Below are 18,635 nucleotides of genomic sequence, written 5' to 3'. Positions count from 1 at the left end.
CCCACTCCGCTCACTCATGCAATGCAATGCATAAAAAGACAGTATAAGTCATTATAATCTGTAATTATGTCCCCACTGGATGCAACAAATGCCTAGTTTATAATGGGTTTTAATGTTTTTGTCTCGTCGCTCCGGCTGGACAGCGCATCACAATATGGTAAGGGGTGTAACATTTCCATCACACGCTTGAGGTATTCGGCCAATCACAACGCACTGGATAGCTGGCCAATCAGAGCACACCTCGCTTTTCAGACCGATGAGCTTTGTAAAAATCGAGGTGTTTCAAAAAGGTGGGGCATAGAGGAGAAACAATAACGTACACCTTAAATCGCATAAACGCATTTCATTACACCAAATACACAAAATAATGTTCTTTTTAGCAACATCATATGACCCCTTTAAAACACGTCCAGGAATGCTGTCTGGCCCTAGAGCCTTAAGTGAGTTAACTCTGAGAAGGGCCTTTTTAACTTCAGGTGTTGACACCTGGGGTGCCTGGTCACTGGGTGATGATGAAAGCATTCGTGCTTGAGTGATGTTATTGGCCTCAAAACATGCATAGAAGTCATTTAGATCATCTGATAAAGAGGAGTCGTTGTGGCATACCTGCAGGGGAGGGGGCTTGTAGTCAGTGATAGTCTTAAATCCCTGCCCCAACCGCTGTGAGTCTCTGTTATTTGCGAAATAGCTTCTTAGTTTTTGTGCATACAGACTTTTCGCCACCTTAATATTGGATATGGGATTGGATAATTGGTTGTTAGAATAATAACATTGTAAGTGGTGGCGCATTTACTTGTGAACAGGTATTGATAGCTGCTGAGGAAGGTGATCGTGTCTTAATTTGCAAGTCAGTGGTTGGTCCCTCAGCCTCCGGCAAACACAAGTTTGTTTTAGTTCTTGATAGTGATGAAGCTCACTGTTTACCAGTGAGACACATGCAGCTTTAAGCCTGTGATTGCTGCAGAACACAGAGGTGTCATTGTGTAATACTTGATTATGATGTCATGCTTATCATACAATATATTTGATGTTATTCAAAGTGATTAAACCTTGTTACATGGTGAAAATGTTATGTGGGCAATATTTTACCTCATTATTGACGATAGGCCTCTCTTTGTATTCCCTCCATTTCTAGACTGTGAGAAGAGTGCGAGTGAGCTGGCAGAGGAGCAGAGCCTGCTGGTGGAGATCATGAAGGTGGTGGAGAACAGAGACAAACTGGTGAGTCTGCTGGAGGAGCAACGGCTGAAGGAGAAAGCGGAGGACAGCGATCTGGAGAGCATGATCCTCTCCAGAGGCTATCAGTTCCACTGGACCTGAACTTCTCGCACTGGATGAAGATCTGCTGTACTGACCTGCATGAAGAACTACTTTAGACTGAGAAAGCCTTATTTGAAGATCAGCTTCTGGATCTTGAACACACTGTAACACGCTTGTTTAATCAAACCCAACTGAATGCTGCCTTGTGTTCTTGAAAAGAAATAAACCAAAAACCAAACACGTGCCTCTTTATTGACTGAAAATAATGTATGTTTCAAAAAGGTGAGAGGACTGACTACAAATGTTATTCACTCTGGTGCAATGGTATTTAGTTAAAGCTATTTTTCTTGGACTTGTTTAATTTATCTTCCTGTTTTGTTGAAACTCTTAATGAATGTTTGTTCCGTTCATCAGTAAATATTCCAATAGAGGCCAAAGTTTAATGGCAGTGATAAAGTGTGTCTGTTGAGTTTTTGTTTGTCTTTTAGTCTCGCAATGAACAGGATATCTTAAGTGACCTAAAATTGCAGCTATTTCTAAAGTAAAACCAAATATCATTGTTTCAAGAATCAAGAAGTGCTTAAGAAAATGTCCAAATGGCTCTGGTTTTATTTTTGTCTGTCTGTTGCCTTGTGTCATTTATTTAATAAATTTAAAAACAATGAGTTGACTCCCCTAAATATCTTCAAAAAAAGATTAAATGTGAATTTGAATGTTTAATTTCTGTAAATGTACATTATACTAAGACTGAAAATAATTAGGAATACTGTTAAGTTTTATATTTTCTAAAAGTTTATGTATATTAAAATATAATAAGAATATTGTATGTTATATTATAAAAATATAAAATATTGCTTATTTTTTATTTGCATATTAATTTTAAAATGTAGGCTCTATAAATTTACAAGCATAAGTATAAATATGAAAATATATTAAGAATAATTTTAAATGTTAACATTTGAAAAATATAAAAGTATTACATTAATATATTTAGTATTAAAAAGCTCGTTTAAGCAAATCGTGTAAAGTCGGTCATTTTTTATTTTATTTTTATTTTTTGTATGCATTGTTTTACATTCGGCGCATCATAACTCAAGGCAGTAATAATAAAATTGGACTCATATTATAATGAGTAACATATGATATTGGCAACTCACTACGATGAACTTTCTGAACAGTCTCCCTTAGGAAAAGAGGGTGGGATCAAAGGATAAGGGAAGCTAGTTTTAGAAGGCTGGGCAAATAGCTGGAATTCCGTTTCCGTTCCTGGGATTTGACTAACTCCCTCAGCGGGGGAAATCACTTATTATTGACACTTTTCTGTCCATGGTGGTTTGTTTGAACCGATGGCGTCTTCCCCGCAGAAATCTCCGTCCTCTCCAAAGTCGCCAACTCCAAAGTCTCCGTCCTCCCGAAAGAAAGATGACTCATTTCTGGGGAAACTTGGTGGGACTCTGGCCAGAAGGAAAAAGGCGAAAGAAGGTAGCGATTGAGTTTAATATTTCGCGTTCTGAACATTAAACAAACGAACTAGTCATGACAGTTTTGCTGTGAAGTCCTCAAGTTACTACACAACTTATTCAGAAGTCTGAAGAATTCCCTCCTCTAACTATTGTACGGGCGCAAGAATAGTTTTTTAACACGGTCAGCATTTCTTATGTACACTTTAAAATTCGAAAAAGAAATGACAACGGGGTGTTTTTAAAGTGGCGAAAAATGTGATGTTTACATTCCAAAGTTTGCGCCGCTTTCATCAAGCGATGTTCGATTCGCGGACGAATTGTTCTTTTGAGTCGGATCTTTTTAATGAATCAATTTACAAAAGCGCTCTGAGCGATTCGTTTACGAATCAAACTGAATCAGTCCTTGCGTTTCTCCAATTCAGTTGAATCGATTCATTGAATCGAGAACCGTCTCTTTTAAAGGGTTCGTTCACCCAAAAATGAAACTTCTGTCATTAATTACTCACCCTCATTGCGTTTCAAACCCTGTAAGACCTTCGTTCATCTTCGAACACAAATTAAGATATTTTTGATGGAATCTGAGAGCTGTCTGACCCTGCATAGACCGCAACGCAACTGAAATGTTCCCAAGTCCAGAAACGTAGTAAAGAGATCTGTAAAATAATCCATGTGACCTCAGTGGTTCATCCGCAATTATACGACACAACGAGAATACTTTTTGTGCGCAAAAGGAAAAAAATAACGACTTTATTCAACAATTCATCTCCTCCGCATTACCCTGGTGACATTTTGGAGAATATCCGCTGGATGTAAATGGCGTATGTTGTTCTGTGTCAACTGCGTCACGCCGGATCGGTTTCCTACGTTGTTGTGATGTGATCTGAACGGAAACAGTGTATCCGTGTGACGCAGCTGACACAGAACAGCATACCTCCAAAATGGCACCAGGGTGATACAGAGGAGACGAATTGTTGAATAAAGTCGTTATTTTTTTCCTTTCGCGCGCAAAAAGTATTCTCATAGCTTCGTATAATTGCGGATGAACCACTGATGTCACATGGATTATTTTACAGATCTCCTTGCTACGTTTCTGGACTTGGGAACATTTCAGTTGCGTTGCAGTCTGTGCAAGGTCAGACAGCTCTCAGATTCCATCAAAAATATCTTAATTTGTGTTCCGAAGAAGAACGAAGGTCTTACGGGTTTGAAATTAATGACAGAATTTTCATTTTTTTGGGTGAACTAACCCTTTAAACATGTCCAGCTCATAGTGCTTAGAGAAGCGAAGAGTTAACTGATTTGACAAATAGGGCGGAAATACAATTACAAAAGGGAAGTAGTAAAAATGTTAGAAATAAAACATACAGGAAATATATCGCAATGGTTATGTTATTGTAACTTAACCTCATTAAAGGGATAGTTGACCCTAAATTCAAATTCTCTCATTTACTCACCCTCAAATTGTTCCAAACCTGTAAGAGTTTCTTCTGTTGAGCACAAAAGAAGATATTTTGAAGAATGTTAGTAACCAAACAGCTGACGGTAGTTAACTATTGACCAGCACTTTTAAACTTTAAAAAAATATATATTTTTTTATTACCAGCAGTGTTGAAATTGACTGTGCTCAATGACGCACTGACGTCAAAACCGCATCACAACTATGAATAGCAGTTCGGTTAAGACTTTACCTTTAAGAGATTTTTTTTGTACTCCATTTTGGCAAGTAGCACTTTAAAGTATGCACCCTGGAGGCAAGATTATACAAATATTTCAAAGTATTCAACCACACCTGAAATTGTCCGAGTCATCAAATCATTCTGACAAAAACCTCTAGACTACAGTCTTGAGAAACACTAATCAAAAGAAGATATTTTGAAGAATGTTAGTAACCAAACAGCTGACGGTAGTTAACTATTGACCAGCACTTTTAAACTTTAAAAAAATATTTTTTTTTTATTACCAGCAGTGTTGAAATTGACTGTGCTCAATGACGCACTGACGTCAAAACCGCATCACAACTATGAATAGCAGTTCGGTTAAGACTTTACCTTTTAAGAGATTTTTTTTGTACTCCATTTTGGCAAGTAGCACTTTAAAGTATGCACCCTGGAGGCAAGATTATACAAATATTTCAAAGTATTCAACCACACCTGAAATTGTCCGAGTCATCAAATCATTCTGACAAAAACCTCTAGACTACAGTCTTGAGAAACACTAATCAGCCATTTATAGACCTGAAATCACAGGTTGGCACATTATAAAGTGCTCTTAAGAGCTGTCTTCATCTGACTACTGTTGTAAAATGTTGAGAGATTCAAACAAAAAGTAATCAATAAATAGAACAAAATAAAAATAAAAAAGACTGCAAGTGACGTCGCTAGCGGAAGCGCAAGTGTCTGAGAGTGCAAGTCTGCAGCCAGACCCTTCTCCCCAGTTTGGCAGTATTCTTCTAGCCATGTAAGGTATTCTGTCTGGACGAGGCTTGAGAACGGAGTCACCTCAGCTTTGAAACAAGAACAGCTGCAGCGCTAGATTACAGAACCCAATAATAATCCTGACAAGCTATAGTGATCCACATCCTTAACAAATAAAAATATATTAGTCTTCTTGTCCTCTTATCCAGTAAGTAAATTAGTCTGTGTGCCATTACATTAGAGTAGTTCTTCTGGGTTTGCACGATTCCCAGAGTGCACTTCTGTAATGCTTGCGCAGCATCCATCAGCCCTCGCAAGACTGAATTAGAGGAAAAAGCAGCTGAGCCTTCTGATACTCTGACTGTCTATTTCTCTGTCTCTTATTCACCCGCACACAAGATGAGAAGTCTGGATGGGTAATTGATGTATGATTTGATGAGGACTATTTTGTGGCTTGTACCCAGGAGGCAGTGCATTTTATGTTTATTGCTTTCGTTCCACATTTGGAAATATAAATTAAAAGGGTGCATGATGACTTCCACTACTTAAAGCGTTGAAAGAAAAGAAATTATTATTTAGTCACCTTCATGTCATTCCAAACCCATATACAGTTTTTTTCCCCTGTGATTTTAAATGCAGCTCTTTCCATATACAATAATGTCAGTTAAAGCTTCAAAATGCACCATGAAAGCAAGATCTTCTGGTGGAGTTCTTGCTAACTGGACAATTTCTGAAGAAATTGTGCTTGAATTGTGAAACATCTGCCCAGTCACACGTTAACCTTAATGCTCACCGTAGTACAAGATACATGGCGTCTTTGTCGTGCCGTTGGATTTTATGTGACCCCCACATCAGTGAGAAGAAGCAGCGGGAGAGCAGCTGTGCGTGAGGTCGAGAGGGTGTTGATTAATATGATATCGTCCTCCATGGGAGGCCTCTGGAATCCAGCACAGGATGTTCGCATCCCCATAATCAGCGCTGTTGACGGTGATGCATGCTGGGTTGCAGTGGGAGCGAGGAGCTGGGTTGTTTCTCTGAGGATGCTGAAAATGTTGATGCCCTGAAGTTCTAATAAAAGCCTAATAAATATATGCATTTTTACATTTTCTTCTGAAAATGTGAACTGTGATGCCAGGGTGTTGCTATGCAGTTGCTAAGGTGTTTTTGTGGTGGTTGCTTGTACTGGGCCAAGCGAAAAAATTAAAACCATCCTGATGACTCTGAGACTATTGTGGCTAAATATTGTTCATAGCACAAACAATAATATTTAATTACTTTGTTTAATTTAATATTTAACATTTATAAATACAAATGTAATATATTGAATTTTTAACATAATTGTATTTATTCATTTATTAATTATTTACTACTTTATGAATATAATATAGCCTACACTACGGTTTAAAAGTTTGGTTTCAGAAAGTAAAAAAAAAAAATGTTTTTAAAATAAGTCTCTTCTCACCAAGGCACCTTTTTTTTATCAAACATGCAATAAAAGCAGTAATACTATGAAATATTGATCATTTTAAATAATTGTTTTCTATTTTAATATCTTTTAAAAATGTAATAGATAATTCTAAAATGTTCATTTGGTGCTCAATAAACATTTCTTATTAGTCTTATCAATGCTGAAAACAATGTAGTTTAGAAAAAGTAATAGATTTGTGGAAACCGTGATACATTTTTTTTAGGATTCTTTGATGAATCGTTGATATTTCAAGTTCAAAAGAACAGCATTTATTTGAAATACAGCAGAAATCTTTTTGACATTATTAATGTCTTTACTGAAACTTTTGGTTATTTAGTCCATGCTGAAAAGTATTAATTTCTTAAAAACTTTTCAACAGTAGTGTACAGTAATATCCACTTTCACTGTAAAGTATGTCAGATTGCAGAAGTAAATTGGCTTGTTAATGGTTTTTCATATTGACTTAAGTTTGGGAAGTTAAAAAGATCCTAATCCCTAGCTATCTATAGTAAAAGTAGTGGCACTCATTATAATCTAACAAGGTAAATGAATATATTGTCAACCACTTGTATAACAGCAATAATATGAAGGCGAAAAAAACCATACTCAATTTCTTTTCCTTTTTTTATACAGAAATAATTTGTCATCTCTCACACAATGTGTCCTGTATTCTGTAGTATCTGAGCTGCAGGAGGAGGGGATGAACGCCATTAATCTCCCCCTGAGTCCCACACCTTTTGAGCTTCATCCTGAGGACATCATGCTAGGTAGGTGAACCCGTAGCCTCATTATTCAATTGATGCTCGCTCAGGTTAATAATATGCCCTTACAACGTCCTCCTGCCTGTCTCTTTCTCTTCTTCACAGAGGAAAATGAAGTCCGCACCATGGTGGACCCCAACTCAAAAAATGACCAAAAACTCCAGGAACTCATGAAGGTTTGTTAAAAACCAAAAATGTCAATTCTGTCATTACATATTCACCCTCATGTCGTTCCAAACCTGTACGTCCATGATTATGCCCAAATTAGGTGCTCATCGACTGGATCAACGATGTTCTGGTTGGGGAAAGGATCATCGTGAAGGACCTGGCTGAAGATCTCTATGACGGACAGGTTCTCCAGAAGCTCTTTGGTAAACAGTCTCTGCTTATTTTACAGTATGGCTGGTTTGGATTGGTTACATTTGACTAAATATCCAAGAAATATCTACCTGAACTCCTAGAGAACTTCTCCGATCTCCGTCTTCTCTATGTTTCCGTTCTGTAGAAAAGCTTGAAGGTGAGAAGCTGAATGTTGCAGAGGTGACCCAATCTGAGATTGCCCAGAAACAAAAGCTGCAGACGGTTCTGGAAAGGATCAATGATGCTCTGAAGGTCTCCACCAGGAGCATCAAGTGGAACGTCGACTGTAGGTCCCTAGAGCTCCAGCATGACACATTCAAATGCTCCTAAATAAGACAAGTGTTATGCGCTGTTAAAAATGGACCTGTATTAGGCAGTGAGTCTTAAAGTGTCCACTTAGACATGCTGTGGTGCACAAAACGGCTTTACAACAAAGTAACGTCGGTTTAAAACGCTATTAATGGGTGCTTCTCGTAGCTTTGAGCTTCAAAGGCTTGGAAAACACTTAAAGTGATGTAACAGTATCTTTTAGTGGATTTCAATCCCTCCACTTATGTGGAAGAGACACTAAAGATATTGCAGGTCGTTTTATTGTGTTTTATGAGGCAGAGAGATTTATGCACTATTGATTTTTGTATTAAATGGAAGTGAACATCAATCCTGTGTCCTTAAGTAACAATTCACAGAGCTGAAGCTACATCTCAGCTTGTTTCGTGCCAATACTGGTTTTAATTAATTCAAATGAAACTAAGGAATGTAAGACCTAAATGTAATATTTTTTTATTTTATTTTATTGTTTATTTTTTTACACTATTTACTAGCGGTTCACGCTAAGAGCATTGTGGCCATCCTTCACCTGTTGGTGGCGCTCTCACAGCACTTCAGAGCCCCCATTCGCCTCCCTGACCATGTGTCCATTCAGGTGGTTGTGGTTCAGGTACGTAACCTTTGTTTTAGACCGTAATGTTCTCTAACTGCTGATACATCTTTGCTGTTATGATGCTAGAAGTAGATAACATCAAGCGACAGTTATGTTTGCATTTAAAATGCTCTCTGATAAACTTGTCAGACAAATTTTCTCACAGATCTCCACAAAATCACACAAATATTTAAATGAAACTAAGGAATGTAAGACCTAAATGTAATATTTTTTATTTTTTTTACACTATTTACTAGCGGTTCACGCTAAGAGCATTGTGGCCATCCTTCACCTGTTGGTGGCGCTCTCACAGCACTTCAGAGCCCCCATTCGCCTCCCTGACCATGTGTCCATTCAGGTGGTTGTGGTTCAGGTACGTAACCTCTGTTTTAGACCGTAATGTTCTCTAACTGCTGATACATCTTTGCTGTTATGATGCTAGAAGTAGATAACATCAAGCGACAGTTATGTTTGCATTTAAAATGCTCTCTGATAAACTTGTCAGACAAATTTTCTCACAGATCTCCACAAAATCACACAAAAAGGTGTATTTGTTGTTTTTGAATTACCAGGTTTTGTCAATTTCTTTGAGGAAGGAAAGCAAGTCAGAATAGAAAATGCAGATGAAAGCTAATAAGCTTTAGTAACTGACGCTAGCTTACTGATTTTTATGCCATCTGTATTTTGCCTTTTGTCTCAATTTCTTTCAAAGTATTTTTGCTTAACTTTGGTACTAAATCAATACTAATGGTAATAGTTCATATTTTCTTGCTTTGTTTTGATTTTGAACCTAATATGGAAGGTTACAGTCCTGAATTTCTGAAGCTAATTCAAATACTCATGATTATAGTCAATATTTACTTGCTTTTTTCTTTTGATATTGAATCAAATATGTATGGTTATTGTCAGTTAGCCTTAATTTCTAAAGCTAATTATCTCCAGTAACTGATGCTAGCTTGCTGATATCGATGTTTAATTTTTATTTATTAATTTTTTTTCTGTCTTGTCTTGCTTTTGATGTTGATATAGTCAAGGAAAAATTGGAAATATTAGGACATTTTCATACCTGGAAAAATAGTCAAACTTAGTAACATCTTGCAGTCATTTTAATTAGTAATAATTTTTAAATTATACATTTATATATCTATAATTAACGTTCATGTAGGAGAATGGATTTGAAAAATCATCTTGCATTTCTCCTGTTGTGCCTGACTAGAGGAACTCATTGTTTTCCCATAACAGATATTTTGATAGGACAAACGATAGCCGTTTAAGTCTTCTAGAGATTTCTGGCTCCTGTTCATATTCAATCTGTTCCTTTTTCCTTTCTCTTAGAAACGAGAGGGCATTCTTCAATCCCGTCAGGTTATGGAGGAGATTACTGGCAACACAGAGTACGTCAGTGTGACAACCCTAATTTCCAGATTTCACCCCCATGTGTTAATAAATGTCAATATCAGGGTTTAATAATCTTTTGCACCTTTTGTAATGATTTCTTTCATATGTTTCAATCAGTATGCGGTAGATCGTTGATTACAAGATGGCATTTGGATTAGATTTGGTGCTGTTTCGTCACCCTTTGTGCGGACACACACACACACACACACACACATATGTGCACAGCTGACTGTATAGCGGTCCAGCAGGCACCTGGCAACTAGGGAGATAAGTGTGTGTTTTTGCACTTGTATGTGTGTGTTTGTGGAGTACTTCCCGAGGCTGTCATCGCACACACAATAGCTGCTGCTGCCCAGGCCGATGGCTGGCAGGAGTGATTAGAGAGTGAGGAGGAGGGGGCCTCATGGGGAGGAAGCCCTGTCCAGGGCTGTCCCAGACTTGCCCGATCAATTTGATCACCCTTCCACACACCCAAATGACAGCCGCCTGGCTTTCAGTGACCGTGGAATTAAGAGCGACAAATTGCCTCCCATGCTGTACAGGAGATAAATGAAATGCCTAATTTGCATTGCATGCAATAATAAAATTCTTGCTGATAAATGACTGATTATTAAAATTCAACACGATAATAAACAAATAAATAAAATCACTCATTTTAAATGCTATAAGCACCACAACATTATAATGTACAGTATATTCCTATTCTGGATACAAGATTTGCTAAAGATTTAATCTAACGATGTTGTTAAATTATTAGTGTTTTTATAGATTAACTTTAATTGAGCATTACGTGATGGCAGACAATTACATATCGGACAACAACTGTTATATTGATGTTATGTGATGATTTTCTAACTGCATTCTTATATGTGTATATGCTATTAACAAGTTCAATCATAATTTAATGTTTCAGTCATATATATATATTTTTATGTTCATAGGGCATTATCTGGCAGACATGGTGAGTGTTATTAAAATTTCCATCCATTAAAATGTAGATGTTAAACACACTACTGTTCAAAAGTTTGGGGTTAGTACGTTTTTGAAAGAAATGAATACCTTTATTCAGCAAGGATGTATTAAATTGACCAGAAGTGATGGTGAAGACTTTTATATTCTTTCTTTCTTTCTATTTATCAAAGAAAATGTATCAAGGTTTCCACAAAAATATTAAGCAGCAAATATTAAACTTTCTACGTTAATAATAAGAAATGTTTCTTGAGCAACAAATCAGCATATTAGAACGATTTCTGAAGGATCATGTGACACTGAAAAATGTAAAAATAGCTGCTGAAAATTCAGCTTTGAATAAAAGAAAAAAAAATTACACTCCATATAAATTTTTTTTTTAATTTTTTTTTTTTAAAGCAGTTATTTTAAATAATTACTGTTTGTATTGTGTCTTTGATAAAGTAAATGCAGGCTTGGTGAGATTAAGCAACTTTTTTTTCATCTTCAGAAACATTTACAAATCTTACCTACCCCAAACTTCTGAACACCAGTGTTTACTATTCCTTTCAAAGTTGCAGTTGTGTTTCTAATTAATGAGGTATTCTTGTATTCAGAGCGTGATGCGTTTGATACCTTGTTGGATCATGCTCCTGACAAGCTGAATGTGGTGAAGAAGGTACAAAAGAGTCAAAATATTGGCCGAATTACATTCTTGGACAAACCTGACCACATTTGCATCTGTTTTCTGCAGACTCTAATCACCTTCGTCAACAAACACCTGAATAAACTGAACTTGGAAGTAGCTGAACTGGATACACAGGTAACACATGGATCAGCACAATAAATATATTGTGACTATGGTAAAAGAAAGTGCTAAGCGACAAGAAATCATATATTACATTGATTTAATAAAATGATAGCAGCAGCAACATGATAAAAGACCATTTGTTCAATAAATGAATTAAAATTCTGATTCTGTTATCATTTATTCCCCTTCATGTCATTCCAAACCTATTTGACTGTCCTGGTCACTCTTTAACATGGAATTTCAATGGGAACTCAGGCGTTCAAGCTTCAAAACGGACACTAAAGCACCATAAAAATATCATTTAAAGTAGATCTCTATATTTTACGTTTTTTTTTTTTTTGACCGTAATGTTCTCTAACTGCTGATACATCTTTGCTGTTATGATGCTAGAAGTAGATAACATCAAGCGACAGTTATGTTTGCATTTAAAATGCTCTCTGATAAACTTGTCAGACAAATTTTCTCACAGATCTCCACAAAATCACACAAAAAGGTGTATTTGTTGTTTTTGAATTACCAGGTTTTGTCAATTTCTTTGAGGAAGGAAAGCAAGTCAGAATAGAAAATGCAGATGAAAGCTAATAAGCTTTAGTAACTGACGCTAGCTTACTGATTTTTATGCCATCTGTATTTTGCCTTTTGTCTCAATTTCTTTCAAAGTATTTTTGCTTAACTTTGGTACTAAATCAATACTAATGGTAATAGTTCATATTTTCTTGCTTTGTTTTGATTTTGAACCTAATATGGAAGGTTACAGTCCTGAATTTCTGAAGCTAATTCAAATACTCATGATTATAGTCAATATTTACTTGCTTTTTTCTTTTGATATTGAATCAAATATGTATGGTTATTGTCAGTTAGCCTTAATTTCTAAAGCTAATTATCTCCAGTAACTGATGCTAGCTTGCTGATATCGATGTTTAATTTTTATTTATTAATTTTTTTTCTGTCTTGTCTTGCTTTTGATGTTGATATAGTCAAGGAAAAATTGGAAATATTAGGACATTTTCATACCTGGAAAAATAGTCAAACTTAGTAACATCTTGCAGTCATTTTAATTAGTAATAATTTTTAAATTATACATTTATATATCTATAATTAACGTTCATGTAGGAGAATGGATTTGAAAAATCATCTTGCATTTCTCCTGTTGTGCCTGACTAGAGGAACTCATTGTTTTCCCATAACAGATATTTTGATAGGACAAACGATAGCCGTTTAAGTCTTCTAGAGATTTCTGGCTCCTGTTCATATTCAATCTGTTCCTTTTTCCTTTCTCTTAGAAACGAGAGGGCATTCTTCAATCCCGTCAGGTTATGGAGGAGATTACTGGCAACACAGAGTACGTCAGTGTGACAACCCTAATTTCCAGATTTCACCCCCATGTGTTAATAAATGTCAATATCAGGGTTTAATAATCTTTTGCACCTTTTGTAATGATTTCTTTCATATGTTTCAATCAGTATGCGGTAGATCGTTGATTACAAGATGGCATTTGGATTAGATTTGGTGCTGTTTCGTCACCCTTTGTGCGGACACACACACACACACACACACACACACACACACATATGTGCACAGCTGACTGTATAGCGGTCCAGCAGGCACCTGGCAACTAGGGAGATAAGTGTGTGTTTTTGCACTTGTATGTGTGTGTTTGTGGAGTACTTCCCGAGGCTGTCATCGCACACACAATAGCTGCTGCTGCCCAGGCCGATGGCTGGCAGGAGTGATTAGAGAGTGAGGAGGAGGGGGCCTCATGGGGAGGAAGCCCTGTCCAGGGCTGTCCCAGACTTGCCCGATCAATTTGATCACCCTTCCACACACCCAAATGACAGCCGCCTGGCTTTCAGTGACCGTGGAATTAAGAGCGACAAATTGCCTCCCATGCTGTACAGGAGATAAATGAAATGCCTAATTTGCATTGCATGCAATAATAAAATTCTTGCTGATAAATGACTGATTATTAAAATTCAACACGATAATAAACAAATAAATAAAATCACTCATTTTAAATGCTATAAGCACCACAACATTATAATGTACAGTATATTCCTATTCTGGATACAAGATTTGCTAAAGATTTAATCTAACGATGTTGTTAAATTATTAGTGTTTTTATAGATTAACTTTAATTGAGCATTACGTGATGGCAGACAATTACATATCGGACAACAACTGTTATATTGATGTTATGTGATGATTTTCTAACTGCATTCTTATATGTGTATATGCTATTAACAAGTTCAATCATAATTTAATGTTTCAGTCATATATATATATTTTTATGTTCATAGGGCATTATCTGGCAGACATGGTGAGTGTTATTAAAATTTCCATCCATTAAAATGTAGATGTTAAACACACTACTGTTCAAAAGTTTGGGGTTAGTACGTTTTTGAAAGAAATGAATACCTTTATTCAGCAAGGATGTATTAAATTGACCAGAAGTGATGGTGAAGACTTTTATATTCTTTCTTTCTTTCTATTTATCAAAGAAAATGTATCAAGGTTTCCACAAAAATATTAAGCAGCAAATATTAAACTTTCTACGTTAATAATAAGAAATGTTTCTTGAGCAACAAATCAGCATATTAGAACGATTTCTGAAGGATCATGTGACACTGAAAAATGTAAAAATAGCTGCTGAAAATTCAGCTTTGAATAAAAGAAAAAAAAATTACACTCCATATAAATTTTTTTTTTAATTTTTTTTTTTTAAAGCAGTTATTTTAAATAATTACTGTTTGTATTGTGTCTTTGATAAAGTAAATGCAGGCTTGGTGAGATTAAGCAACTTTTTTTTCATCTTCAGAAACATTTACAAATCTTACCTACCCCAAACTTCTGAACACCAGTGTTTACTATTCCTTTCAAAGTTGCAGTTGTGTTTCTAATTAATGAGGTATTCTTGTATTCAGAGCGTGATGCGTTTGATACCTTGTTGGATCATGCTCCTGACAAGCTGAATGTGGTGAAGAAGGTACAAAAGAGTCAAAATATTGGCCGAATTACATTCTTGGACAAACCTGACCACATTTGCATCTGTTTTCTGCAGACTCTAATCACCTTCGTCAACAAACACCTGAATAAACTGAACTTGGAAGTAGCTGAACTGGATACACAGGTAACACATGGATCAGCACAATAAATATATTGTGACTATGGTAAAAGAAAGTGCTAAGCGACAAGAAATCATATATTACATTGATTTAATAAAATGATAGCAGCAGCAACATGATAAAAGACCATTTGTTCAATAAATGAATTAAAATTCTGATTCTGTTATCATTTATTCCCCTTCATGTCATTCCAAACCTATTTGACTGTCCTGGTCACTCTTTAACATGGAATTTCAATGGGAACTCAGGCGTTCAAGCTTCAAAACGGACACTAAAGCACCATAAAAATATCATTTAAAGTAGATCTCTATATTTTACGTTTTTTTTTTTTTTTTACTTAACCCATACGATATGGCTTTGTTTCATAAATATAAATGTAAGTTGTTATTCTTCATCTTATTTGTTGACTGTTTACGATTGGCAAATATTTCATATTAATATATTTTAATCAACTAATAAGCAAAATGATTGCCGGTTAATATAAAATTCTATTATAATGTAAATATAAATAAATATAGCACAAATTCTAATATAAAAAGTATCTTATGCTCACCAAGGCTGCATTTATTTGATCATAAATACAGTAAGAATTTTAATTTTGTGAAATAGTTACAGTTTCTAATAACTCTTCAATTTTAATATATTTTTAAAATGTAATTTATTCAAAGCTGTCAAAGCTGAATTTTCAGCATCATTACTCCAGTCTTCAGTCATATGATCCTTCAGAAATTATTCTAGTATGCTGATGTGGTGCTCAAGAAGTGTAAAAAAAATGTTTTATATTAATTTGTAATATTAATCTTTTTGTGAAAACGTAATAATTTTTTCCCCCGCATTCTTTGATGAATGGAAAGAACAGCATTTATTTGCAGTATAAATCTTTTGTAACATTATGTCTGTCATCTTTGATAAATTGAACTACATAAAAGTAGTTTTAGTGTGTCAGAATTATGTGTGTTATGTAAAGTCTTGATTTGACGTCTATGACAGGATTGTGTTGTTCTGACTGAGGTGTGTTTGTAGTTTGCAGATGGTGTGTATCTGGTCCTGCTGATGGGACTTCTGGAAGGATACTTTGTCCCCCTCTACAACTTCTTCCTGACGCCTGAGAATTTTGACCAAAAGGTATAAATTAGCAGTGCGTCTGCGGTTAGCGTGCTTCAGTATGAAAGCCACCCTGGTGTGCTGTGTTGAGTGTCGTTGAGAGGGGGTGGTGTTGACAGTCAGCCCAGGGTACAGGCTGCTCACCTGGGTCACATCCAGCAGGCCCGTCCTGTGCCAAATGGGCATGTCGCACCAGGATGCATCTGTAATCTGCCTCTGCACAGGAAACGGATAAGTGGGGTGATGTGTAGCATCTTTCTAATATCCAGTGCTTGTGTATGGACTTCAGAGATAACTGCTTTAGGTCCATCTACAGTCCAGTTTTGGGAATTATTATTATTTTTTTAACACATGCCCTTTTTTGCCGTTCAAGATGTCACAATATGACAGTTTCTTTTTTACCTGCAGGTTCATAATGTGTCTTTCTCCTTTGAGCTGATGCAGGACGGTGACCTGGAGAGGCCCAAGCCCAGGCCTGAGGGTAATTACGGCTTTGTTTTCTTCAAGTCCTATCATTGCAATTGTGTGGTTGACAGGCCATTTAAAAAAGATTTGTCTTGTCAGAACTGTACTTGGCTACTGATACTTTCCCAATTCGCAAGAGTTCCTCTTTTAACCTGAATGTTCATTTCTTAAATGTTACATACAAAGGTTTTTAGAGATAATTGAAAACATATTTAAATAAAATAAAAAACGGGCCATTCTTGGGTTGGCTTGTGTTACATAATAAGTATATATAAAACATAAAAAAATATAGCTTATATATAATTGTCTGTTCTTAAATAGTCTTTTATTTAATTAAAATTAGTTTTAAATTAGTCTAGTTATTTGGTTGGCTATTACTTTTTCCTTCAGCTAATTAATATTTTTTGTTTTGTTAAGAAAATGTAGTTATTAATTTTAATTAAAAAAAACATAGTTCTATTTTCCTTACCTAACAATAGTCAGTTAGCTGTTTTTCCCTCCTTTTCGAATAATTAATATTTAAATAGTTAAATAATATGTAATAATAATAGATAAAGTATTAATATTATAGTTACAATTAATATAATATTGAGTTATTTTAATCTAAGTAAGATGGAATTAATAACAACCTTCTCTTTAGAGCTAGTTTAACAAATCAGCAGTTCACAATATACATTAGATGCTATACCGTATACAGTCTCCATAATATACACATACTAAAACAGCCTTCCTGTAGCTGAAACAGAAGGGCACGCTGCTAGAAACGCCAAGGTCATGGCTTTAATTTCTAGGGAAAGCAAGAACTGATCAAATATGTTCCTTGAATGGATAAAAGAGTCTGTCAAAGACATAAATGTGAATAAATACTACACAAATACAGCTCTATTGTTTATAGTGTTTCAAAGTATTCTTTATACTGTGCGTGTACATGTTTTTGTGTGTATTTGAATGATTTTCAGGTTAAAAGTGTGTCTAGGTTTTTATTCGTGTGTGTTGATTGCATTATGTCGTTCAGAGTCCTTGAAGACTCAGGCACATTATTTGGCATTGCATAAATCCTCTTCATGCTTTAAATCAATTCAAACATGTACTGGAACTGAAGAAACTGTGCACTCTGTGTTTTTTAACTGCTCAAGGGTTCTTCAGGCCAAGACAATTGTAACTATGAAAGCTTTTGTTCTCAAATTGTAAAATGAGTGTTTTTTTCCGTTTTATTCCAGATATTGTGAATTGTGACCTAAAATCGACTCTCCGAGTTCTTTACAACCTTTTCACCAGGTACAGGCATGTGGATTGAGCTCAAATGGGAAATATGTCAATGTGGACAGCTATTTTGACAAACAGACAAAACATGTTGTTAATTATTGTGGAGTATTGTACAATACCCTTATACAACTAATAATTGTGACTTAAATATTTTTCTTGTCGTCTAGATGGATGTAAAAACACTAAAGAAAATAACACTATGAATATAAATGTTTTTGATGATTGCATTCGCCTTTTACCTGTGGAAATGCAATTAGCTGTATAATCCTTGTATTAATGTATTAATCCTAAAGTGCCTAAACAGACGTATGAGAAAAAATACCCAGCTTGCACTACACATTATATCAAATAAAACACTATATTATTTTCACAGTATCAGCTCTTTAACAAGGAGCAGCAGCATTAGATTTAAGGTGGATGTTTGACCAAATAATTAGTTACTTGTAATGAGTTCTTCTGTAAAAGCACATCTTGATTTTTAAGGATTTTCACATTTACCCTTTTTTTTTTTTAACCATGTTTTTTCTTTTTTTCTTTTTTGTGAAACCATGATTGGTGAATTTTTTTGTAAGGGATATAAACTAGAGGTTCTATTCTTTCATTAAATCACTCAAAATGGGTTTCTGTTTATAGTGGGCTTTCATGTTATGTAGAAACAGTCAAAGTATTTCCTTGACAACAGCTTTAGTCTGTTTTTACCACAAGATGGCAATGGTACCTATAATGATTGAGTATTCTATTATCAATGTTAACAACCCTTGTGTGGAAGCTTTCCTAATGGAAACTTTAATGTTTAAATTATCTTTACACAGTGAAGACTAATGTAATGTAAACATTATTGAAATTAATCCAAAATTTAACAAGAAGTCTGAATGA

General features: G+C 35.4%; 2 protein-coding genes across 2 annotated transcripts in view; both read left to right on the top strand.

Annotated features, from left to right (window-relative positions):
* The window catches only part of LOC107589188 (protein-methionine sulfoxide oxidase mical2b-like), a 48,011-nt gene extending 46,513 nt beyond the window's left edge, over positions 1–1,498 (top strand). Inside the window, exon 33 of the mRNA XM_016277555.1 lies at positions 1,136–1,498. Coding sequence (XP_016133041.1) covers positions 1,136–1,320 — 185 coding nt within the window. The 3' untranslated portion in view covers positions 1,321–1,498. The remainder of the gene's footprint in view (positions 1–1,135) is intronic.
* Positions 1,499–2,429: 931 nt separating this feature from the next.
* On the top strand, positions 2,430–18,206 carry LOC107589155 (alpha-parvin). Its single transcript, XM_016277509.1, has 13 exons — positions 2,430–2,742; positions 7,283–7,372; positions 7,472–7,542; positions 7,635–7,737; positions 7,872–8,012; positions 8,548–8,663; positions 9,981–10,039; positions 10,985–11,004; positions 11,609–11,670; positions 11,746–11,814; positions 15,948–16,049; positions 16,437–16,509; positions 17,714–18,206. The coding sequence occupies exons 1-13, from the start codon at positions 2,607–2,609 to the stop codon at positions 17,788–17,790; spliced, it is 1,119 nt and encodes a 372-aa protein (XP_016132995.1). The 5' UTR covers positions 2,430–2,606; the 3' UTR covers positions 17,791–18,206.
* The last annotated feature ends 429 nt before the right edge of the window (positions 18,207–18,635 follow it).

Source organism: Sinocyclocheilus grahami, unplaced genomic scaffold, assembly GCF_001515645.1.
Source record: "Sinocyclocheilus grahami isolate Dianchi unplaced genomic scaffold, SAMN03320097.WGS_v1.1 scaffold113.1, whole genome shotgun sequence".
In the NCBI taxonomy this organism is placed as follows: domain Eukaryota; kingdom Metazoa; phylum Chordata; class Actinopteri; order Cypriniformes; family Cyprinidae; genus Sinocyclocheilus; species Sinocyclocheilus grahami.
The sequence above is the reverse complement of the archived record's forward strand: the minus strand, read 5'-3'. Positions and strand labels throughout refer to the sequence as shown.